General features: G+C 38.1%; 1 protein-coding gene across 1 annotated transcript in view; it reads right to left on the reverse strand.

Moving 5' to 3' along the window:
- Positions 1-25,332, reverse strand: part of MYO16 (myosin XVI) — a 385,194-nt gene that overhangs the window by 182,594 nt on the left and 177,268 nt on the right. The window contains exons 20-21 of the mRNA XM_087814233.1: positions 23,803-23,944; positions 393-465 (exon numbers count right to left, since the gene is read on the reverse strand). Coding sequence (XP_087670359.1) covers positions 393-465; positions 23,803-23,944 — 215 coding nt within the window. The remainder of the gene's footprint in view (positions 1-392; positions 466-23,802; positions 23,945-25,332) is intronic.

Below are 25,332 nucleotides of genomic sequence, written 5' to 3' on the forward strand. Positions count from 1 at the left end.
AACATTTAGCATAAGAGAGTATTTCCATTCTGATTTTTGGCCAAGGTTTCTGAAGATCTTTGCCCTGATTTCAAATACAGATGCCCTCCGTCTGTCTCTCTGACCTAGTTGAAACAGTGTAAGCACAACTCAGCTCTTCACCCAGCATTGTCTTTCAAAACAAGTGCCTGTTTCAAAACCACGATTATGGGAGTTGATTACAAGACCACATAAAAAACGACAATTGTCAACAAAGCGGGGACAGTAATTTTAAAACAGAATGGCAAAGTACTTCTTTTAATTCCATATTTGAAAGTAATTATGCAAATAGTCTCTATTGAATTTAAAAAAAAACTAAATCATTGGAGGAAAGAAACATTAAAGATCATAAAATTTCAAAAAACCCCACTTACTTGTTCAAATTCATTCTTTTGAAATTCTTCAAAACCAAAGATGTCCAGTATTCCAATATCCAACGCCTGCACGCTGAAATGAACAATCGAAAGGTGACTGGGCATACTTCAAGCTCTCCCATGACCCCTGCCCCTTGCTCCTACAGGTCAGAGAAATCTGGGCACTTAGCATAGCCCTGCTAATCTGAAGTACCAGTGTGCAAATAATTATCTCAGAGTTTGATGAAAAACTCTGAAAATTAAGGGGAAAAGTGTTCTTTTAATGTTTTGATTCAAACAGAGAACATTAACAAAAAACACACATTGATTTCTAAGTTTAAAATGCATGGTTTAGTGTTTACTTTCTGAAACAGTCCTTCCGTCTCTCTCCTTCTACCAGACTTGCCTTCTCTAAAGGAATGTGTGCCCACCAGCCCATCACTCACCAGCTAATACTTTACCTTGTTAGATTATACAAGCAGGAGTCAAGCAATTTCTTCATCACACATAAGTACAATTGAAGGTAAATGACAATTAAGCCACTTGTATATTCTTTGAGAGATCAAATTTAGACACTTCAAAAATTATATTATGATCTCCCTAAAGCAATTTTTATGAATAAAGAAGAAAGAAAGAACACGCAACTTGGTTGTAAAATTGAAAGAAATCAATACCTCCCCCCACCCTCTATTATAAACTGCCACCGGGAATTTGCTACAGTCTCGGATGGTTTCAATCACAGATGTCGGAACCCTCGTGGTGAGGAAAGAAGGCAGAAAAACGGGGCAGTGACGGCGGCCCTGAGAGCTTGGCTTCTGTGGGGAGAGCGGTGGCTGCTTCTTGCTGAGAAAGCCCCCAGGGTGGCTCGGACGCTGGTGGCCAGGCGCGCACACGCCCACCCCTCCACGTGGCGGGTCCAGGGCATCAGGACGACCGCGGCCTCATTTCCCGCCAGCGGGTGTGAGGTCCCGTCATCCGCACGGCGCGGGTCATTTCAGTGCCACTGACCCTGCTCACGCAGGTGTTTTCCTGTTGCTTCCTCTCCACCTGACTTGTCCAAACCACAGAACCACATTGGGAACTAGCTCATTTTGTATTTGTATTTTGTTTTCACCATCAGTGCATAATCGCATTTTTGGGTCTGTAATATGTCACCTGAATGATCATTTTTTTTCTTGAAAAAACGGTAGAGTATTGAGTCTATGATATCCTGCCTCTAAGGCTGTTATACACAGTACAGATATGAGCTTCAGAAGCAGGAGGGAGAACGTTTTAAAAAGCACTTAATATGAATTTCACATGACAAAGAATATAAAGCAGCGAGGAGGAAGAAGAATCATTGAATGGGCATGTCTAAGTAATGGGTTTAGTTTGTAGAAGAAAACATACATTGTACCTCACCTCACTCTGTGTGCCCAAGGAAACTGTACATGGATTCAAGAGTTAAATGTTAGAACAAGAAACTATAAATGCACAAAAAATGAGAAATGGGATTTTTTTTTGCTTTGCTTTCAGATCTGGGAAAAACCAAAGGAAAATGTTTAAAAGTATTATTACATAAATACTAACTTTTTTTGCAGGATAAATAGTATAAATTCAATTCAATTCTGTTAGAGGTATTATTTTTTAAAGGCACTGTCTCATTGAGTTTCACAGATTTTTCTCAATCTATTGATAGGTGTGTCCTGTCATGCTTTATCTCACATCTATCCATGCTTCTTTCCATGCTACTCTCTCTATAATGTGCACAAAGATATGTTCTGAGTGACGTTCACTCAGTGGTAAAAGTAATGCTGAGGTTTGGGATGATCTGTTGCTTTGTTTTCGTCTGTGTGTGTGTTTTCCATGTTACAAGCTGCACTGTTTGTCTTGTAGGAGCTCAGTGATGAAGCTTGTCAGGCTTTGGAGTTGTTTTGTTTGGGGTAGGAATCCTAGTTCAAACACTTTTTAGTTCAATAACTTTGGGCAAGTTACTTAAATTTTCTGAGCTGCAGTTTCCTCATCTATAAAACTAAGATAAGTAACATGTGCCCACCTAGGTTCTTGTTACAATTAGAGGTGATGCAAATAAAGCTCTAAGATAATAGCTAGAATACAGTGTATCTCCAATCATTAGAAACTATTTTTAAAAAATGAGTTGTTTAAACTTGCTATAGAAATGAAGACAATGGCTAATAAAAGAACTGTAAATGGCTCCTAGGCATATTAAAAATGTCAATCTCATTAAAATTGAAAAATAAATAATACTTTAAAACAGTATGAGAAAGTCCTCTACACTTTTATTGGGAGTTTAAACTGGTAGAGCCTTCTTTAAAAATAATTCAGTTACGTGGTCTAAAGCTTTGAAGCATTTCTTTCATGTGAACCAGAACTTTCCTGTATAGGGACCTATTCTAACACAATTACTAGACATGCAATTAAAGACTATGCACAAGAATGTTCATTGTTATCTTAATTACAGCAGCAAAAACAAAAAGGAATAATAAATACCCATGCTAAAGACACAATTAATTAGATGGCATGCACCCTATGATGAATTAATTTAGTGAAACTCTCAAGTTAATAGAAGGCAACATGTAAGTTCTGTATAAAGAATAACCCAATTATATGCCCGGAGATCCAGGAAGAGGCACAGTCAGCCTGAGAGGAGGAAATAGAGATGGTTTTGTTTACTTCTTTCTACTGCTCTGATTTTTCTAAGGCTTCTATAGTGAAACAATATTACCTTTATAACTAGTAAATATTCAATTGATGTTTATAAAGACACTGTGAACACGTGGTAAGTGTTCTTGAACAACAATAAGCTAAAAACTAAAACTGGAACAAAATTTATACCTTTTGTATATTTATAATAACTTTCTATAAGTTATTATAGAAAACAAATCAAGACACAGAAAAAGTTAACAGTAGATGTCTGTTAACAGTAGACCTAGAGGTGATTTCTTAATTTTTTAAACGTTCTATACTGGGTATTATAATGCCCTTTATCATTAACCTTCACTTTAAAAATATATGATTAAATAAATGTTGGGTATTTTCTGACTTGGTGGAGGAAGGGACAACAATACCCTTAAGGACAGAGAGCAAAAAGTGCAGCCCAGGGGCAGGCGCCTGCTTGTCCGGAGATGAGAGGTGCACAGGGACCCCAGGAGTCAGGAGAGAAAGAGCAGGGGTGTTTCCTGGTGGCCCCGTGCTGGTCGCAAGTATGGATGCTTCCAGCCAACTTCTATCAAGATCTCATATGTGACCTCCCTGCCTGATTCCCAGCTGTCCTTGGCAGCAGTGGCCCTATAATTATAGCACATAATGTTAATAGGAGTTAGAGAAAAGGGCAAGAGCTACCAGTGACACCATGTCACTACAGATGTCCTTCCCCTTCTCATGAGGATGGGGACTTTCTTTGTGTTGACAAGCAGAGAAAGCATGCTGAGGCTACGCAGGTATGTGAGTGAGAAAAATATGTTAAAAAGTGTTCAGATTGGGGAATGTAAATTATTAGTAATTTAGAGTATCATAAATTTGGTTTAAAGAGCACTTCTTTTAAATGATTCTTTTTTTTAATTTCATAGATACCGCATTCCAAATTATATTTAGTTACAAAATTAAAATGCTATTATAAAAACAAAAGATGGGAAGGAAGGAAAGATCATTTTCAGGAGAAAAATTAAATGCAGGTTTAATGCATTTTAAGGATTACTTTTGCAACTACTGACGGACATAATGTGTCCATTTCTTTCAAAAATCTATTTCATCATTTATGATTGAATGAAATATGTGTCTGTTTTTGCAATAGCAACCTTGGCAGGAGGGTGACAAGAATTTGCAGCCAGCAAAGTGCCCATACTATGTAGCAGTCAGCATTACTGTCATTTCTCTTATTGATATCTTGACTCAGATTACATAGGCATTTAGCTCAACATCCAATTTCCAGCAAGAAGGAGCAGACAGAGGTCATCCAATCAACCGGGATTCACTCCTATAGGCAAAATGAACATATTCATGAGGTGGTCAGCTTTAGTTCAGATTCTGCCTTAGACTTCTCCTGAGGGCATTCCTGATGGTTAACAGAACTGTCTAACTTGCATTAACTTAGTAATAAAATACAACACCCTTTACATCAGACAAAAAATATTAGGTGCCATGGTCTCTTTCTGGTTGATTCTGTTTTCCATGTCAATGTGGGAAGGCATGAGGTCTGATCTCAAGAGAACATCTACTCTAGAACATGGATGGGCTCATTTTATTTGGGCAGAGAGCTCTGCTGGTCTGTACAGTCAGGTTTTGTCCCCAGTCATCCCTAGGCAAGGAAATTAACTAGAAATTACCTAAGTAAGTAATCATTTTAGGAAATAGCTGAATCCTGCTTGGAAGAAAACCCTGAGATGGAGCTAGAGCTGAATCAGCCGCCTCCGCTGGTCACTGGCCTGCAGGGCCCCAGGGGGTCAGGAGGAAATCTAAAGCACCCAGGCCTGAGCAATCTGCCTGTCTAGACTTAGCACCTTGGGGGCGGGGGGCTTACACAGGTTAGCTGGGCAAAGTCCCGGGGGACGTGGGGCCATGCTATGGCATTCACTGCCTCTGCTACCAATATGCTGAAGAATTTAGTTGATATGTTTTATTTTCAATTGGCAAGGTCCGTTCATTGTGGAGGCTGATTCTGTCCATTCCACTGCTTATCTCGAGGGGTTCTCTCCCGTCTGCAGGAGGAACTTGGGTGGAGAGGTGTGGCTCCAGAATGCATCCTTTTGGGGGTTCCCCTCTTTTTTCCTTTGACTGAAGAAAGTGCCCCAGACTGATCATTTTCTGAAAACATCTCGGAAATTAGAGTCTGTACTTGCTCACGAGTTGAGCTACAAGCTGGGGGATGGGTGGGACTGTTTACCAAAGCAGCCGCCTGCCTCTTTCTGTCCTTTGTGGTACTGTGCATACCGACATCATTTAATAATTTTTTTCTTTCAGTCCTCGCCCAAGGATATTTTTTACCATTGCTTTTCAGAGAGAGTGAGAGAAACATCGACAGACACATTGACTGGTTGCCTCCCTCATGCCAGGGACCGAGCCTGCAACCGAGGTACATGCCCTTGGCCAGAGTCGAACCAGGGACCCTTACAGTCCACAGGCCAACGCTCTAACCACTGAGCCAAACCGGCTAGGGCCCAACGTCGTTCCTAAGCACAGTCCTTCCTTGCACTCCTTCCCCACTGGAAAAAAAAAGCTCGCAAGTAAAAGTTGAAGACCCCTGGAGGTGAAAAGTGCAGTTAATTAGCCTGGATATATGCAAAAATCCTGGGATGGGAATGGACACTAGAGCTAACACGTGTACCAAGCACTGTTAATTAAAAACACCTCACCTCGCCCGGCTGGGTGTGGCTCAGTGGTCAAGCATCCACCCAGGAACCAAGTGGTCACAGTTCGATTCCCAGTCAGGGCACATTCTTGGGTTGTGGGCTCCATCCCCAGTAGGCGTCTGCAGGAGGCAGCCAATCAATGATGTTTCCCTCTTATCGATGTTTCTCTCTCTCTCTCCATCTCCCTTCCTCTCTCTCTAAAAATCAATAAAAACATATTTTTTAAAAAATGCCTTACCCTATTTTGCCTTAACAACTACCCTAGGAGATAAGTACAGTACCCCCATTTTACAGAAGAGAATACTGAACAGAGAACAGTGATTTTTTTAAGTTGTCCAAGGGCACACATTAGCATTAGAGGGAGCTGGGATTTGAACTCAGGCTAACACTAGCCCCTGTGTTTGTAAGCTCTATGAAGAACTGAATAAAGCTACTTCCTATTGCTGGTCCTATGACCCAGTCTAATTCTGACCTACAACAGAGAAATCAGGAAGGGAACTCTCCCCAGGAGTAAGAAGATTACAAAGAATAAAAGATTCCTTAAATCCTTATCAGCAAAAGCTACAAGTCACAGCTGAAGAGCATTAATACTTAATACTTTTAATAAACATATGCCCTTATTTATTATAAGCTGCACTTATAACAGTGAGATAGATGATAGATAGATAGATGATAGATAGATAGATAGATAGATAGATAGATAGATAGATAGATAGATAGATATTTGTTTGAAAAATGTCTTTAGAAACAGGGATCAATCTACCATACAATTTACTTTTTTAAAACCTTAACTAATATTTAGTGCATATGAACTCTTGCATTCCTAGTCTAAAATGAGCCTTATTTCAGAACAATAGCAGTTCACTAAGTAAATTATGACATCACTGTTTCAACCAAGCATCCTGCAGTTATAAAAAAGGAAAGTTATGAAGAATAGATGGAAATATGGATAGTTATCACAATAAAAAAAGCCAGATACAAATGGTATGTATTGGATACGGAGTAACTGGAACCCTCCTACGTTTCTGGTGGTAGCTGAAATCTGAAATTTGGAACATGGTTTGAATTCATCTAGGAAAGCTAAAGCACATGCCTGCTGAATGGCCCAGAAACTCCACTCCTGGGCATGGATCCAGGGGAATGAGTGCGTGTGTCCACTAAAAGACATGCACAGGAATATTCATGGCTACTTTATTTATATGTTCAAAACCTGGAGACAACCCAAGTGTCCATCAACAGTAGAATAAATAACTAGTGATATGTCCATACGTGTTTTTACAAAGGGACACTACTCAGGAATAGAATAAGAATGAACTACTCCTGCACTCAGCATTGTAGATGCATCTCACATACATAACACAGAGAAAAAGCAGCCAGACATAAAAACAGTGCATGGAGCCTTCTGGAGGGCTGGACAGATTCTACATCTCAGTCTGATTGGAGGTTACACGGTCACGTTGCATATGTAAAACCCAATGGAATATGTGCAGAATATGTGCACTTCAGCTATGTTATACCTCAGAAAACAGTAAAAAAGAAAAAAAAGAAAAAAAAGAATGCTCACTAGGATCATAGCTATGCGTGGGGAGAGAGAGATTAGTAGTTGAATATTTGATAAATAAGAAGCATTGAAACACTTGTTCATTTGGTACATGCGAATCTCACATGATGTTAGAATAGTGACCCTTCTTACGGTTGACCTTGGCTAATATCAGAGTCTCAAGCCCCATTTATTGATATAAAGACTTCAATAGGGAAGAAAATTACCAACAAAATGTTAGACTAGCCCAGAGATTAAGGAAGAGATGGACATGCATTCTTCAAGCAGTTGAGTACAATCAGTATTTATCCCGTTCCCATTTTCATTTATGTTGGAGATTTATACCGACCCTCCTCCTATGTCTGCTGACTCTTCTGGCAACTACCTACTGCTCTTCGAAAGCAGGAATGCATTTCTCGGGAATGCCTTCAGACCAGGGACTTCAGGCCCTCCAACAAAAATAAAGTAAGTTCCTGTGTTCAATCAATTATCCGGCTAACTGAGTACGAGAGAAACCAGAGGGAGGTTCCCCACTGTTGATGTATGTTGGTATAAGGAGGGGTGATGGGTTTTCTTCAGAGCACACACCATGCCTGAGGGCTTTTGGAAAACGACAAAACAACAAGGACAGCACAAAATCAACACAGCTGTAGGCTATCTGTGGTCTATCCTTGCAGTCACAAGACCAACTATATTCTTCACCATATCCTACAATGACAAATAGTGTTACATCTATATGCCTCCAAATTAGGAGCCTGTATCACTGCATTTGGACTACCTTTAGTAAATCGGCAACTATAAAAATAAAAAACTAATGAAGATGCAGGAACTGTGCAGCTTATGTCTTATCCAGGAAATGGTTAGCTCAGACTTATGTCCAGCAGATGCCTCCCCTTTCCTTTTGGTCTGTGTCAGTGGCAGATGACTGAAGAACAAAGCCCAGGAGCAGGATTTGGGGCTTGGGTCAGGCTGATCTGGTGTGTTCAGGAGATTCGTGCCCTGTAAGGACCCATATACATCAAAAAGAGGGTAGGACTTAAAGGACAGCGAACTCTGAGGGTGTAATTGCAGTTTATGTTTTGTTTTTTGACAACAAGCCTGAGGTTTACAGGCGGAATGGAGAGTCAGGGTATATGGTCAAGGTTCAGGCAGGGAATGCTCAGGACAAAATGTACAAGAACTCCAAAGGTGTGGGCCTGGCAGGTCTGGATCGGAAGGCAGAGTAAAGCCAGGACGCACCAGGGGTGGGTAACCCAGGCAGGTTGGGTGGGGGTAGTTCTCAGGAAGCCATCAAAGCACTTCATCTGCAATTTTCTGAGAAGTTCAAAGAAGAGATATGATTGCTGATCATGGAGGGGGAGTTGCCCTATGTGTGAATGCCCTGTGTGAATGGATGGACAAGCGCTAGCGGGCACACACTGCGCTGGAGAGAAAGCCGGCTGCGCGTAATGACTGCAACACAGGCAGAGGCCTAGACTTTCGGTGCAGTGTAGCATTTTCTGGGGCTTGGGTTGGCTAGGGGAGAGACACTGAAAGTGGAGAGATAACCTATGTCATGACCATGAGAATTTACAGGTGCGATTTGATCTGCAACCTTTAAAGTTCACCTATTAATAGTGGTGCTACCAGTTCTTGAGGCTTAAGGATCCATTGCCTTGGACACGCCCTAGCATAATTTGGGCCAGGGAGGACCAGTTCAGGTTTCCCCCATGATGGTATAAAGTCGGGAGGCTGGATTTGCAGAGGGAGCATTTCTGTGAAAAGTGTGGTGAAAACATTGTGGCGCTGCTGGCGGAGCCTTAAGAATGGGCCATTCAGCTCAGTGGACCTTTAGGAGAATTCCTAGAACAACTAGCTTTTCCTGGTGGTGAAAACTTGCCTGGGCTGGTTAATCTTTTTTTGCCTTTTCTTCATGTTAGATTAGCACAGTAAGATCCTTATAGGCAGTTGGGTCAATTTTTGGCAACGAGAGGTGAGGAGGAGCTCAGAACAACTGCTTTGCAAGTTGAAAAGCCTCTAGACAATTCCTCACTACTTCAATCTGTCGATGACAAAGTCTAGCGAAGCCGCAGCGCCCGTACTTCATTACCCAGAAGCTTGGGAGTTTACTGCCCAAGAGATCACGGAGAAGAGCATTTGAAAAAGCTGAGAAGGGGGGGGTCATCTCAGTATCTCTCAAATCACCTGTAAAATGGAGAGCTCTCTTTCTAACAGCTGCCTTCAAATGTAAGTATTTACAATTTATGGTTCAAAGTAGGAGCTATGACAATTAAATTAATTAGTGACTTGTAGCAAGCAAGACGTTGCTGGATGACCAACCACCCCAAAACACAGTGGTTAAAAACAGCAAGTATCTATTAATGGTTTGCAAGTCATTTTGTCAGCTTGAGTAGCCAGCCAGGCTGGGGGGTGGCAGGTCTAGGATGACCTCACCCAAATGCCTCAGGGTTGGCTGGCTAACAAAGTGTCTCTCATCTTCTGCAGGCAAGCCTGGGCTTACGCACATGGCAATGACAGGAGTCCGAGAAAGATCTGTGCAAGGGCCTGGAATTGGCACACCAACATGTTTGCTGTATCCTCTGGGCTAGAACAGCTCACAAGAGCACCTCAAATGGAGATAAATTGGACTCAACCTCTTGATAAGAGAAGTGACAAAGTTATATTGTACAGGGCCTGGATCCAGAGAGTAATAAACAATTGAGAATCTTTTTGCAATCCACCAACATCTCTTCTCTTAAGAGCGGTGTTTAATCATTTATTAGTTCATTCACCTTTTCAATAAATATGCACTGAACAACTAGTTTTGCAAAGCACTCTGCAGGATGCTAGAGGCCCAGGTACCAGGAGGAGAGAACAGTCTTGCCCTTTGGGACAGGTCCAGACATAAGTCTTTTAAACTTTAATAATTTCACTGGAAATGAAGACATCATCTATAGTTCAAAAGGTTAATTCTTTTAAATTTAGTTTTGAAAATATGATTTTCATATCACTCTTCTGACAGTCTCCATTGCAAGAGAGGTTTTTGGAAAACCTCACGTATTAAGTCTAACATACTGGGGTTCCCAAGTCAAGTCCCTCACTTTGTGGCTGTGTGACTTGAACCACTTATTTAACCTCTCTGAAATCCAGTTTCTTTATCTGAAAAAGGGAGACAATAATACCTACTGCATAGCTAATGTCAACATTAATCGTGATTATCCCTAGCTCAAAGCCTAACTCACTTCCAGGTAATACCCAATAAATGATAGCCACGATAATTACACCTCCACCACCCATCCCATCTGCACACATACAGAAGCCAGGCTTGGAGAATGTACTTTCAGTAAGACTGTGTGTAAAGAGAGAAAAGTTAAAAGCACAGAGCTCAAAAACCTAAAAGTGTCCTTTAGTTGAAAAGCACATCCTCCTCATTTAGAAAATTATGTTGGAAAAAAGGCAAACAGTATTTAAATTGTGGTACTGACATTTCCTCCCTGGTGTTTTCTTCAGGGAGAGTTAGGGTCACCAAGAGCCAGGATGGGACATTCTGCTCTCACTTCTGAGCGGCACTGCAGCATTATTTATTCTGGCAGAATTGCCACTATGCTCAACTGACGGGCACAGAGGAGCATAATAAATACAGATTTGGTTAACTCTATTGAGCAGGACAGGTTATCAGGGGGTTGAAAAGAGGCCAAATGCATTCCCCAGTTAGAAACGAAACAAGAAAGCAGGCATGGCTAGCAATGAAATGAATTATTTGCTTTGTATAAAATATACATGCTTTAGCCTCTGCACTCTTGGCTCAAAAAGGAACTAAAAATGTAGAAAGCTAGAAGGTTTTTATTAGCCTTACAAATCACGGAATTTCTTACACATTTTGTTGAATTTATTTGGTTCTTAAATAATATTTGCAAATCACATAATAGTCATTATCCAAAAGGAAAAACAGCTATTTGATACTAAAAATGTGATTTTCTCATAGATATGACAAATCAACTTTTTATTCCCTTGTCTGAAAACATGTACTTAAGAGAAAAGCATATATATCTTTATTGGTTCAATCTGCTACACTATTCTTGAAATAATTTATCACATTAGCATGATCAATAATTAAATGTAACCATTATTGTGTCCAGAGTATATGGTACTTTTTATAATAAGTATGGTAAATTTTTACCCATTATATTGTACTTATTATGAGGTAATATAAATTATTTTTAGTATTATAATATATAATGCTTTGGTAAATCACTAATATTGTTTATTACTCTGAACCCTTCTATTTGAAAAAAAAAAATGAATCTCACAAAATAATGAAAAAAAATATATGATTACAGAGAAAAGGTTCTTAGCTCTTTAGGAAATCATTATACATATGGGTGTTTTGGTAAGGAAATGAAGCAGAAGGAGAATTATTTAGAAAGCAGGTTTTGTCTCATATTTTGCTAAATTGTGTAGTTTTGGTTGTCATGGCAATGAGCACCACGATTTAAATAAGTCTATGCAGAAATAGAAGTCATTTACACTATATTCATAAGAATCAAAGAATTCTCATTATTTAATGGGGGGGAAAAAAACCTCCCCACTTTGGATGAAGGAGAGAAAAACATGGTGTGTCAAATTTATTTTTCTAACAAACTGCTTGTTATTTTATCTCTGAAATAACATAAAAACAAAATATTTAGAGCTAAACAACAAAGGAAGCGCTGCATAGAAAAACGTCTGGAATGCACAGAAAAGTAAGTACTTAGGAGATACTTTATCGACTCAGGGTCAACAAAATCATCAGAAAATCTGAAACAAACATCACACTCAGAAATTCAGAAAAAACATAAGTAAAATTCAAAGAAAGTCAAAGGAGGGATATAATAAAACTGCAGAAATTAGTGAAAATATAACAATGAAAAATGACAGCAATGAAAAATGATTTTTGAAAATAAATAATTCTTATAGGTAAATTTCAAGTAAGACTTATCAATGATAATGGAGCAAAGGCACAAGTAAATATCAAGAATGCAAAAGTGGTCAAAAGACAACTACAAGAGAGATTAAAGGATTATAAAATGAAGCTATGATTTATTTGGTGCATAAACTTAAAATCTTAAAGTGGACAATTTTCTAGAAAATATACATGACTAAAAAAAGAGAGAAAATAATCTGATTGACATAAACTTTAAAATAATTAGTATTCAAAAGACAATCCTTCCTTCACTTCCCAAAATATTTTAGGGAGCATTTCACTGGACATTCAAAGAGCATATCATCTTCATTGAGTGCAAACCATTTTAGAGAAATCTACACAATTTGCTCTTTAACATAAACTTGACTGCAAAGGATTGTATAAGCAGAAGAAAACATATAACTCATTTCACTAATGAAAATAAATGCAAACTTCCTTAATAAAAACTAGAAAATTAAATCTACTACGTCATGACCAAACAGGGTTGACACTATAACTGAAGAACTATTCAACATCAAATAATACACATCCATACAATTTGCCACCTGAGCAAAGAAAAGGAATCACTACAATAACCTTAATAGATAAAGGAAACACATTTGATAAAAATTTGCATCCCTATGACTGAAAACACTTAACAAAGATTATCTACTGGACCTCTAACTAAACAGATTTTATAATGCCAAACATTTAGAAGTATTACATCAATTTGGAAACAAGACAAGAATATCCACTATCACCACAAATTTTCAACACTGTACTGACAGTGCTGGCCAATGCAATAAAATAAGAAGAGCAAATAAAAGACATAAGAGAAAATGAAGAGAAAAATATAATTATGATCATAAAATAGTAAGATATTACACAGGAAAATTCTTAGGACTAATAAGAAGTCAGCAGGGTTTCTAGATATAACATCAACATATGAAACTCAAGATTGAGTATCCCAATAAACAAATTAAAATATAATAGAAAAATAGTACTAATCATAGCAAGAAAAAGTACAAAGTACATGGAAAAATAAATTAAAATGTGTAGAACATTGATTACAAAATACAAACATTATTTTAAAAATGAAAGAACACACAAATAAATAGAAATGTAGATATTTATGGGGGAAAACCACCAACTCTCCTCATATTAATCTATAAATGTATTTCTAGTCCAAATCCCTAAAGAAATTTTTTATGGACTCAGTCAAAGTGATTATAAAATTCATATGCAAAAAAAAAAAAAAAAAAAAAAGACCTAGGGATAACCAAAACAAATAATAAAAATAAGAACTTATAAAATTTTACTTATTAAAACAATATATTATTGATATAGTTTTAAGCAAATAGATTAAAAATCAGGAGGGGGTGCAAAAGCATTTCTAATAAATGAGGTAGGGATAATTGAATATCTGACTAGAATATAAAATTATATCAATTCTTCATATAAACAAAAATAAATATCTGCTGTACTACAAATCTAAAAGTTTTTAGAAAAAGTAAAAATAGATGATCCTGGAGTAGGAAGAAAAATGTCTATGATCAGGCTTTAAAGTCAGACCTCTATATATAACTGAACAAACTTCACTGTATCTAAGGCGTGTCACCAGGGTCGGAGCGTGACCTGCATCGTCACATCTGACTTCACTCACAATCAGGAAAATGCAAATGAATGTTCTCCCTGAAATTCTGCCACTTAATATACACCCCCGAGAAAATTTTAAATATATATCTCAGGAGACATGTATGACGATGCAACACTGTTCATAAGGGAGAAAAAATGCAAAGAGGCTTAAGTGTCCATCACGAGGGAGACAGAGGAGAATATTCTGGTTTCTTTATCTGGGGGCATTAATACAGCACTTAGAAAGAATGAGTGAGCTCTTTAGGTAGCAATATAAGTAAATATCCCCAAACGTGTGAAGTTAAAAAGGGAAGGGTAGCGTAAAATGTACCGTATGATAGCATATATTTTAAATTCTTACTGACTCACGATGTTACACAGCTGTTATGGAAAACCAATACCTGAACAAATTAAAAAAAAACACACTGAATTGTGGCAAGTTTACAGAGTTGATGATATTGTTGTCTCCGGGGTGGGAAGGAGAGGAATGAACCTATGTTGGTAAACAAAAGGAACTTCAGCTTTAAGCTGAAAGTCTATTTCCTTTATATTAATCAAAATCTGAAGCAAAAGTGGCACATGTCAATAGTGCAAATTCTCGATAGTGGTAAGTGGCTTGCCTGTACCCCTTTGTACTCTCTTTGATTATTAAGAGTTAATGAAAAAAGATATGTTAAATGGAAAAAGGAAAAACCAGACAAGTCTACTTTCATTTTCTCACAAAAGCACAGCAGGTGTTTTAGTATTTCATTAAGGTATTTGGGCAATAGTAATATCAACATGTTTATTAAAAATTAAGTCCTTTACATATAATTAATAAGGTAATGTACAAAATATCTTTTTACCAACTCTTAATGATTTATGAACTGACTGTCTAGAGTTTTAAATTGTTATATTTCTTGCAGAAATATTTTTTCTTTGTGATTTCCATCAAAGGGCTTAAATCTTCATGATCATTTCATTAAAGTGCTGAGGGAGAGAGTTAAAACTAATGAGTAGGGTAAACATTTGATTTAAAATCTGATTCATTTACAAATTCCATCCCTGCTTCAGGAGCAAGCTTCACATTGTTCTCAGTGTTGTGTCTGCTAAATGAGGGCAGACAATCTCTATGACTTTTTTGAGCTTTTAACAATTACGTGTGTGTGTGTATATATATATATATATATACACATATATATATATATGGAGAGAGAGCGAGACTTTACTTAGGATTCTCAAGTGATGTTAAGTATATCATATGGTCAGATGTAGTCCTGGGAAAATTAATCTCCAATTTTATTATGAAAATTCCAGAGAAAAATCATTTAATTTCTAGATGTTTTCTTCTTACTCCACAGTTCTATCCTCTAGTTTATCTTTTAGATTAAGCTTCTTAACTTATTTCAGCCTTAAACAACCTGAGGGGCATTGCAAATTCTCTCACACTGTGATTTCTTGAGTGTCATGGGAAATATGTGTGTGGTTGGGCAATATTTAAATTAATTTTTAATATTCCTCTGCTTTGCGATGGTTGCTCAGCCCTGTCCCACCCCATACTGTTTAGAATCACTTCAGATCATCTAGTCAATAATGTGGATAGTCAGTCCCAAAGAGCAGAAAACTCCTAAATCTAGAGATAAGTGTTAATTATACAAGTTCCATTCTCTATTGGGTGGGGGGAGGGGGACACAGGCTTTCTGAAAAATCATGTTGTTTATTTTCAGTAAAATCTTTCCTGGACATCTGACTCAGGAAGGAGGAGCTGGACACGGCCCACTTTAAGCTTTCCTGTTGGAGGAAATGATGACAAACCCTTATGAAAAGGGAAAGTGACCTGTCTGTAAGGAAGCAGGGCAGGGAGTAACTAAATCTGAGATGATCAAAGCCCAGTAATGGACAATTCTTATCACCTGGGATGCTCCCATTGACTACCATATTTGGAGGAGATTAATCTTCAAACTTTTACCTCAAATGGTTAACCTGCCCAACTTGACCTTTCTTCCTTGCAAAAGATAAAACAAATTATACTTTATAAGGACCATTTATAACTATTGATGGCTACATTCAAGTCTTTTTAAAAAGTCATAGGTTACATTTGACATTAAAAAAAAAATCTCCTGGGTAAATAATTTAAGAAGAAAATAATCACATAGACACACATACACCTCTACATACACATATGCACATACCCTTAATCTGAATTTTAGGCTTATGCGTCTTGTAAAACATAAGGAGATGGGGCAGAAGAATGAAAAAGCCCCCTGCATAGAAAGCAAAAATCAACCCATAGACAGAATTTGAAAATGGTCATAAGATTAGGTAAAGTATTTATAGATGATCTGTGCAAATAGTGCAGGTATAAATGGTAATCCAGAAGATATTTCTAATGACGTGCCTGCAGTGCACCAAAAGATGCTCCCTCCCTAGCACCATCTTCAGGCCCAGTAGAGCATTCATTGTAAACTAAGCTACTCTTGCTAATGGACAAGATCCTTGAGGAATACTTGGTTATAGCTGAAAAATCTAACCTACTAAAAATAATTCTACAAATTGATTGACATGCTAACTGTCATCGTAGTGTTTTAAAAATTATGTTACTCATCTAGTAAGAGTTATTTCAGGGTATGTTTTATTTAAATTTTTATTGTTGACACTATTACAGATGTTCCTCATCAGCGTATATTCTTTAAAACTATAAATTTTATCTCAAATTTTAAAAGATACCTCTTTAAATTAAAAAAAAAAGTCAACAACAAAATCATTACAAAAAAATACTTTGACTTAAAAATCTTCAAGAACTACCAGGAGACTATGAACAATATTGAAGGTATTAATTCAGAATTTATTCATTTTTTTTAGTCAACAAATTTAAAAAATTGTTACAGCCCAGGTACATGGATGGTGTTTTTTGGGGGAGTGGGGATATTAATCCCCAGAAATTACATAAAATACTGTGTGTGTGTTTATGCCATTCATTGAATTCTTTAATTGGACTCTGACCTAAAAAAAGTTTGAGATACACTACAACTTTTCATAAGTATATTAAGAGCTATCTGATTGCATCAGTGAGAAACAGAAATACCGAAATCATAAGAAAAATGGCTATCACTTCAATATAAATAAAAAATATTCTCTTCTCTTTAAAATCCTTGAAAATTCAACAAACATATGTATACACACCACTAAATATTCAATACTAATTGTATACATACTGAATTCAGTGGGGAAAGACTAAGAACAATTCCCAAATGAAAACTTAAGCTACATACAGACTTAACCCAGTTAATTCCCTTTCCTTTCCGAGTATCAAGGTCAAGACCAGCCCTCTCTGCCTCTCAGGAAGACTCTCCAGACCAACACAGATTATCCAACATGTCGACATGGGGTTACTTTTCTAATCCAGCCCACAGAATTCTTCAAGGCTATAATTACATTTCCCTACATGAAATATTTGTTCCCTCTAATTGAGAAAGAAAAGCAAGTCTCACCTAAGGAAGTCGTGTGATTTTTCTGAAGATGAACATCACTTTACTTGTTAGATCTTATTAGTGTAGATTTAATGTTGTCAGAGTGGAGCTGAATGTGCTCACCTGATAGACAGGACCTTAAGTTTACATCTTACTGGACGTGTTCTTTTTTCCCATTTGAGAGTGTGAGCCACTAGCTGTGAGCCGCTGGGAAGCTAAATCCCACCGTTACCATTGCCATCCTATACAATGGCCTCAGCCAGACTGCCGGGGACCACATAAGCCATTTTTTAAATGGGCTGATGAAAATCTTTCTGGACATTTAGGACATTCATTATTGACTAACAAAATGTCTTTCCTTATCATCAAAATATGTGAATTTAGAAACAAGTAAGTTGCAAAAATTTTCTACTGATGATTTTAGGACTTAAATCATTGAATTGATAGGCAAATTTAAAAAAAAACACAAAAACTTTAAAACAATATAATTTCAACCTCTTTCTAAAACAGCCCAGCTTTCTCACTGGCATATGTTTAATACTTTCTTCTGTTATTTAAGCCCATATTAAAGTGATTTGGGGTTGGAGAGGAAAGATTTAATAGTTTGAGATATTTCACAAGTGATATATTTGTAATAGCCTCCTTTCCTCTCTCCATAATAAATCTCAATCTATGGATGGGCAGACTCTAGGCAGTTCCTGAGATGATGGCCCCTGGCTCCCTGTGAAAGGAAGGGTCGCTTTCACAGTTAAAGCCTGGAGACCTCATTGCAATTTAATGTCCTTCTCCCACCTGTTTCCAGATGCCCAGAGGGTCCCCATCTCTGCAGATCACCGGTTCCCTGCTCATCTACCGTGTCTTCCACCTTGGAGCCACTTCCTTCATCCAGGCACCGCTGACTCCCCTGTACGAGGCTAGTAACTGGTGCCTCTGCAAGTGATTTTTACCTTGAGGAAGCCCACTGGTCAGGAAATATCATGATTTCAATGCACGTGGCCCTGATTTTTGCAGTAATCAAAGCCCACCAACTGCGCTCCAGGCTTCTGCAAACATGTCCTAGGCGTGTCATAAGGGAAAGGGGGGGTGTGGAAACTGATGAATGCAAGCCCATCGTCATTGCTCACTACCAGGCACAACTGGGCAACCACAGAAATCGCTCCCCATGTCCCAGTAACTGCATTATTCCGGTTTCTAAATGACAACGTATTTCCTCTACTTGCTAGTCTTCAAAACAAACAAGATGACTAAGTCAGGATTAAATGGAAGAGACTAGACTATACCGAGGGCTCCCAACAAGTCGCCCACATGCAATTTTTCACAACAGTCCCTTCTCCACAGATAAACTACCATAAACTAGGAAGCCGTCTTTCCAGCCACCACCACCAGGGCCTTACTGTAGCACCGTTCCCGCTGCGTCAGGCACTGGGCTGGAAACTGTGTGTGTCACCGCATTATCCTCAGCTAACCCTGGAACCAAGTTCTTGCAATCAGGTGTCAAATGAACAGGCCTGGATACATGAGAACTCACGACGAAAATGAGTTGCAATAAAATGTAGATTTTGGTATCTGAGGGTATTTAGAGAACTCTCCCAAAGTCTCTATAGCTCATCAAAGCTGAGTGTAACTAATCATAACGTTTTTAAATGTTTATGTTTAGCTCAATTAAAATATTATAAGAATGTAATATACTATAAGCATATTTAAGAAACTGAGAGCTCTGTGACAAACCAAAACAATCTTGATATGTATGCTTGAAACTCAATTTATTTACTGTATTACATTTGCATGCCAAATTGTGCTGTCCAAAAATGTGGATTTCAGAACATGCAGACATAAACAAATGAATGGATACATACAGGAATAAATTTAAAAAGTAAGTAATCTTCATTCCCTCTCTACTGGGTTATCTCTTAAACTTTATAACTTTCAATCTATTTATTCTTAGGTGTTTCTAATGGTAAAAAGGAAAATGTTCCACAGGTTATTTTTCTCAGATGTCACCATAAATATAAATCATTGTATTAAGAACTCGTGGCAAAAAAACAGGTTGATTAAACTGTAGGTTTTGGTGTCTGAAGACGCTTAAAGAACTCTAGCAGTTTTTACAACCCCTCTGCCTGCCCAAGGCTCTAGTGAAGTTGGTGCCAAAACTCTGATGAAGATGTCAATTTAGGGAAAAATAATTTTTAAGTTAACATTGGCAATTCAATGCTGGGGATGTGTGTTGTATTATGAAACAGGTCCAATTTTAGAACTCGCAAAAATTATTTATCACTTTTTTAAAAATTTAAGGTATTATTCATTACACTTTAGTAAGACTCCAACCATTAACTTCATTTCAGAATCACAGCAATGATATACTTTATAAAAACTAAATGCTGTTTACCCCATGTCTTTCATTTAGCCATTCTAAAAAGTGAGTCAGTGAGATAGCCACAACTCCCCAAGGCACTGTCCATTCCCAACTCCCTCTCAATCCAGAGAAATCCCGCCCAAAGGCACACCGGGAAGGTGTGGGGACTCCGCTCCTGCACCGTGTGCACTTACGTCTAAGGGACTGTCCCAAAGCCTGGGCGGCAGCGGGAGCAGGCCATGTAGGATGAGAGCGCTTCTCGCTTTCTGAGGGCTGTGGGAGGAGGGGTCCAGCAGTGGGAATCTACGGGGAAGTCAAGGAAGGGGCCGGGGATAATGACCCTTCTCACTAGAAAAGCCTCAAGACATCTGGAAGCCGAGACACCCCTCACTTCCTTGTCCCTGTCCCCACTTCCTGGGAGAGCTGAAGCCACAGCCTGCAAGCCGGGGTGCAGGATCCTCCCTCACTCCCTGCCTGGAAGGCCGTCAGCGGCCCCACCGGCCTCACCTGTGCGAGAGAGAGGCGAACTCTCACCTTTCGATGCTATTAACTTCTGTTCAAATACTGCATCTTTCAGGACTTAAAGGATTCATAGAAGTACGATTTATTTAAAAGTGAGCAGAAAAGCTTTGGGACCTACCTATGTTTTCCCCCAGGGTCAGAAAAATATCAACCTCATTGAGTTTATTTTAAAAGAAGGTGAGGCATAAAGAGAACATGTATTTTTTTTTTTTTTTCTTTCCATTACAGCGCAAATAACACTAGTTTAGTATAGCTGGCATATCAAAATAAATAATAATACAACTACATGTTTGAAAAATTGCAAACGATGCTACTTATAATGTAGAATAAAACATTCAAACAACAATAAAACATTCTTCTTGTGGCCAACACAATATTGTTCACAATGCTGCCTTTTCAGACCAAAGGTAAATTTAATGCGTTTCCCTTCCTTTTTTCAAAAGGTTTGTAATTTTATGAAGAAAAAGAGCAACAAATACTTAAGATCAAGCCTTTCCATTTTGACTGTTATAGTAAAAACAAGCAACTACAATTACCAAATGAAAAAGAATTTTTGTCCTAATGAAGCAAAATAAACCATGGAAAAATAGAAGTATTAAGGACAATTATTCAGAATCTTCTCTATGCCACAAAGTTGGCTTTTAAGTGCTATTATTCTAAGACACTGAGGTTAGGCCCTGGGAGGAACCTTAGAGCTATATAGGCTTTGACAGAACTAAAGGAGTTGACAATCCCACAGTTTTTACATTACATCTGCTGTGTCAGGACAGACAGGTGATGTGCTCACTTGGGAAGCAGGGGAATCGTAAAGCTGCAGGACACTATTTCCTGACCAAGTAAGCGAACCGAATGAAGAAAAGACACCCTGGCTGTCATCTTCAAGATTCCTGAGAATGAGGCGACCACCGCAGTGGTGGGACTGTGATGGAGAAGGGTCATATCCCTGGGCGGGGACCGGACAACACACACATCTTCATACTCACTGAGCAAAAACTGGCCAGTGAAGAATGAAAGAGGTCAGTGTCGCTAGTGTCCTTAGTGGTCGCCAACTTTCTACATATGAAGATGTAGGAATCTATGTGGAGCTCCATGTGGTTTGACCACGTGACATTTTATGCCTACACCGGTCATTGCATGTCACTGACAATTCACAAAGGAGCGGAGGCCAAAGAACACCAGAAAAGTCAGATTAAACTTAACCACTTCATTCGTTTTCTTTAGAAATTATTCGATATTATTTAAAATCATATTTTAATTATTAAATAAAATTTTAAACAAGTAGAAAGCATTGTACTATTGTTATTGTTTCTATTATTTATCATTACTCCCTTTTACCTGCTTAGGTAATCATTTTCAAGTAAGTTTAATAAACAAAGTTTCAGTGGGCTTCGATTCTGAAATGCCCTGACCACTAAGTGTGGCCTTGAATAAAAGCCGCCCAGCCCAGCTGGTCTCCAGCCTGCAGCGCTTAGTGCAGGCAGCCTGCACCGAAGCCAAGCCCGTGGCATGGGCGCGCTGGTGCGTGTCCTCACATTAATCTTACTGACTCAGTTTTGGCCAGGCAAACATGGTGAACATTTCTGCTCATCTTAATTAACTAGTGTCAGCTTCTGCATTATACCCCAGGATTTTCATTTAGAAGCAACCCTAACTGAAATCTAGGTAGGGAAAGTAGGCTCTTTTAAAATATATAATATTATTAATGTTGTACCTATTTTGCTGTAATCCAGGAAATGAATCCAGCATTCCAAGACCAAACATTTCATCTGCTTCAACTTCACTGTTTTCCCTTTATTACTTTATTCCTTTTACATCTTATTTCTATTTATTTTCCTTTGCAAAATTTACAAAAATAGACAGTTTAAAAAATACTTCCCTTCAACATCAAGGGTGCTCGCCAACTTTAACCAGAGGGATCTATATTTACTTATGTTATATAATCTTTTTTGACATTATAAAATTTCCACAAAATTGGAGATTCATAAATTATAAAAGCCTATTCTAAGTTTATCCAAATTTTGAGACCTTTCTGTGACTTTGGAAGTGGGTCTGTAAATCTGCAAAACCTCAAACTTTCCGTGAATTTCAATGAGTTAGAAATACTGCAAACATAACCTTTCTTTGCATTATTTCAGGATTTAAATTTAGGTTTGGATGACCCATGGGAGAAATAGGGGGAAAAATGGGAGTTATGACTCAAAAGATAATACTGTATCTTAGAAGTTAAGCTTGTAATACATTAATTCATTTCTAATTTCCCCTCATCCCAGTCCCTCATTCATTTGCTTAGTAAAGAATTTTAAAAGATAAAACTAACATCATAAATGTATATATTGACACAATGATGATATTCTCACTAAAAGGGGAATAATGTGTTTTCCAAGGTTTATGTTTGTATTTTTTCTGTGTGTGTGTGCGTGCGTGTGTGTACAGTAAAAAATCTCGACTACATGTGTTTCCAATTATATAAATTTAAGACTCTAAGATTTAAATGTCAAATGGAAATTTTCTAAAAGTTTCTATGTACAGCTGGATTTATATATCAATTTTTTCAATGTCAACTTCAGCAGAGTTGCCAATAATGTTATGCAAGATTCATTTGGTACTTAGCGTATTAATAACATTATGTGAATAATCTTGATATTTAAAGGAAAATCACAAATTATCTGATAATAAGCAATAATAACAAAATCAAAAATACTCACTATACCAAATACTAAGATACACCTGCTAAAATAGAAATAATACTATACCTACCCTAAAATCACAGACTGTATATTGAATATGCCGATCATCGCACAGTGGGATTTTATATGTGTCCATTATAATGAGAATTTTAGCATCCCTTTGTCCTTGAAATCTTCTGAGCTGTCTATATTTCTTTAGAAACTTTCCCATTAGTACATGTTAGTTACAATGTTTTCCGAGAAAACTCTAAAGGTAGCAATTTTTAAGAATTTGGTGAAGGAGTCTATATGGACAAGAAATTCTCAAAAGCTTTCAGTCGAAGACAAGACTGTGTGAAGTCTTCTGGATGCAATTTTGCTTTTGGTAACCTGCTCAAGGTCATTATTAGTGACAAGAATGTTAACAAAGTTTTCCATTGACAAGATGCCATGGAGATCTATAATTTTTAGATGATCAAATAGCCCTGAGAAGCTTCTGCTTAAAGATGATTAAGGCTATGAGTGAAATGATTACCACAGAGACCCCTCGTCAAGTAATCCACAATCAGGTGACGCAAACAGGAAAACTGCCAATCTGAAATGCATCAGCAAATCAGTTCTGAGACAGACATGGGTTCTTCAACAAACTTAAGGGCTTAGATATTCTTGAACTATTTTTATCTTAGATTTATACATTTTCCACTTCTTGGTGCACCAAAGGCCCTGTCTGTGCCTTCAGTCCAGATAGAATGCCTGCGTATCTCTCTGCGTGAGACATGAGTTGATTAATTCATCAATGTGCTGTCAGGGAGGGCGCTTAGATCTTTAAAAAATAGTCAATAAAATCCTTCAAGTAAAATCACCTTGTTAAAATGAAATGTTTTAATAATAGTTTAATTTATAGGTCACTCTGGATTGTAAGGCATCTTTAAGAGGTAAGACTTTTTAAGTTATCTACGACAGGCTAACTCTAGTGACCATCAGCCAACAATCTTACCTGCTGGGCTCATCTTGACTGTGGAGGCAACAATTCATGCTGTTCACCAAAAAGCTAAACAAACGACTGTACAAGGACTTGGCCAGGAGATCCCTGTAGAATTCAGCCATCTCTATAGTGTGCCGTCGTGTGATCATGTCTCCTGGAATAGCAGAAAGGAGGGGAGGCATTAGAACAAAGACTTCTCTCACTTAAAAGCAAACAAAATTAATGTATCTCCAATTCATCCCTCACACATCCCCATACCCCAGAAGATCTTGAAAAAATATTCTATGCCTCTAATAAATGAGGTCTCTGTCAATTATTACATAAAATGTTTCCCTAACATGAGTGTCAAATACATTGCAGTCTTATTTGTTACAATTGCTGACCACAGCTTTTGACCTTTTGCAAACTGTAATTTCCTTTCTGTTAGGGAACCAACTCTTTGAAGGGCCCCTCTTAACAAGTTTCCTGCTAACAGCTCACTGGTTTGGATACTGAATCATCCCTAAGGCATTCGGAAACCTGGCCATCTGGAAAATTAGTCATATTTTAAATATTTTCAAAGACATGGTCCAACTCACCAAAATGTGGGAACAACCAAAATGTGGAATGTGGGAACAAGATTGGGCCTTAAGGTAGAAATTTCTCTGTCACTCTCAAAGAGATGGTAACTGCAACCTTGAATAATAAGACTTTTAAAAGAGAACAGACTAGAGAAGGAAGCCAAGAAGAAGGAAAAAGTGAGGGTGATTTGGAATTGAGTGTAGGACAGCAGTGATCCTAGAGGGTGGAGAGGGAATGGAAACGTCCTATCCACGCATTGTCACCTCGGCCGCCCTGGCCAACCACTGCAACTGAGGCTGAGCAGGGAGTTCATAAGAGGATGATGACCGTGTGAGATGAGGGTGAAGTAGTTAATCATAGAAATACTCACAGGGGAGCAGAACTGCTTCTGAGACTGGTTGAAATAAGCAAACAAACAAAACAATAGCAGCCAATCGAGAGTCAGGGGGCTGTAAGTTCAAGGCCATGGGATGAACCACCGACAGTGGCCCTGAAAACAGTGTGCCATTTTCGACATTTCGGAATTGAGGTCTCTAGACTCAACATGGTTACGGGTTCTAATGAGTGAGCAACATGGCAGGTGTGTAAGGGGTTGAGGGCAAGTGAAGGAACCTGCATATATTAAATTATAGGTCTTAATGGAGAGGTCAGTTTTTGTTTATAAAGTCATAAGAAAAAAAGTAAAGCATTTGGATAACTTCAAGAAACTTGGTGTGGTTGGATGTGAGGATACCAGTGGGGAAATGACTAAAAGCCAAGCATAAAAGTTGGTAAGGCCCAGATAATAAAGGACCGCCTACGCCATCCTAAAGAGCCAAGCTGAACTCTAAAGGCGCTGGAAAACCTTTCAAACACTGTGAAAATCATACCTGCATTTCAGAAAATTTATACTTGAAAGCACTATGAAGACGGTAAAATGCAGTAAGGCGAAGGTAAAAGGTTAAGGAATGTTCCTGCCATCATCTAGGGAAGGAATGATAA

The sequence above is a fragment of the Miniopterus natalensis genome, chromosome 2 (genome assembly GCF_054644295.1).
Source record: "Miniopterus natalensis isolate mMinNat1 chromosome 2, mMinNat1.hap1, whole genome shotgun sequence".
NCBI classification, from domain to species: domain Eukaryota; kingdom Metazoa; phylum Chordata; class Mammalia; order Chiroptera; family Miniopteridae; genus Miniopterus; species Miniopterus natalensis.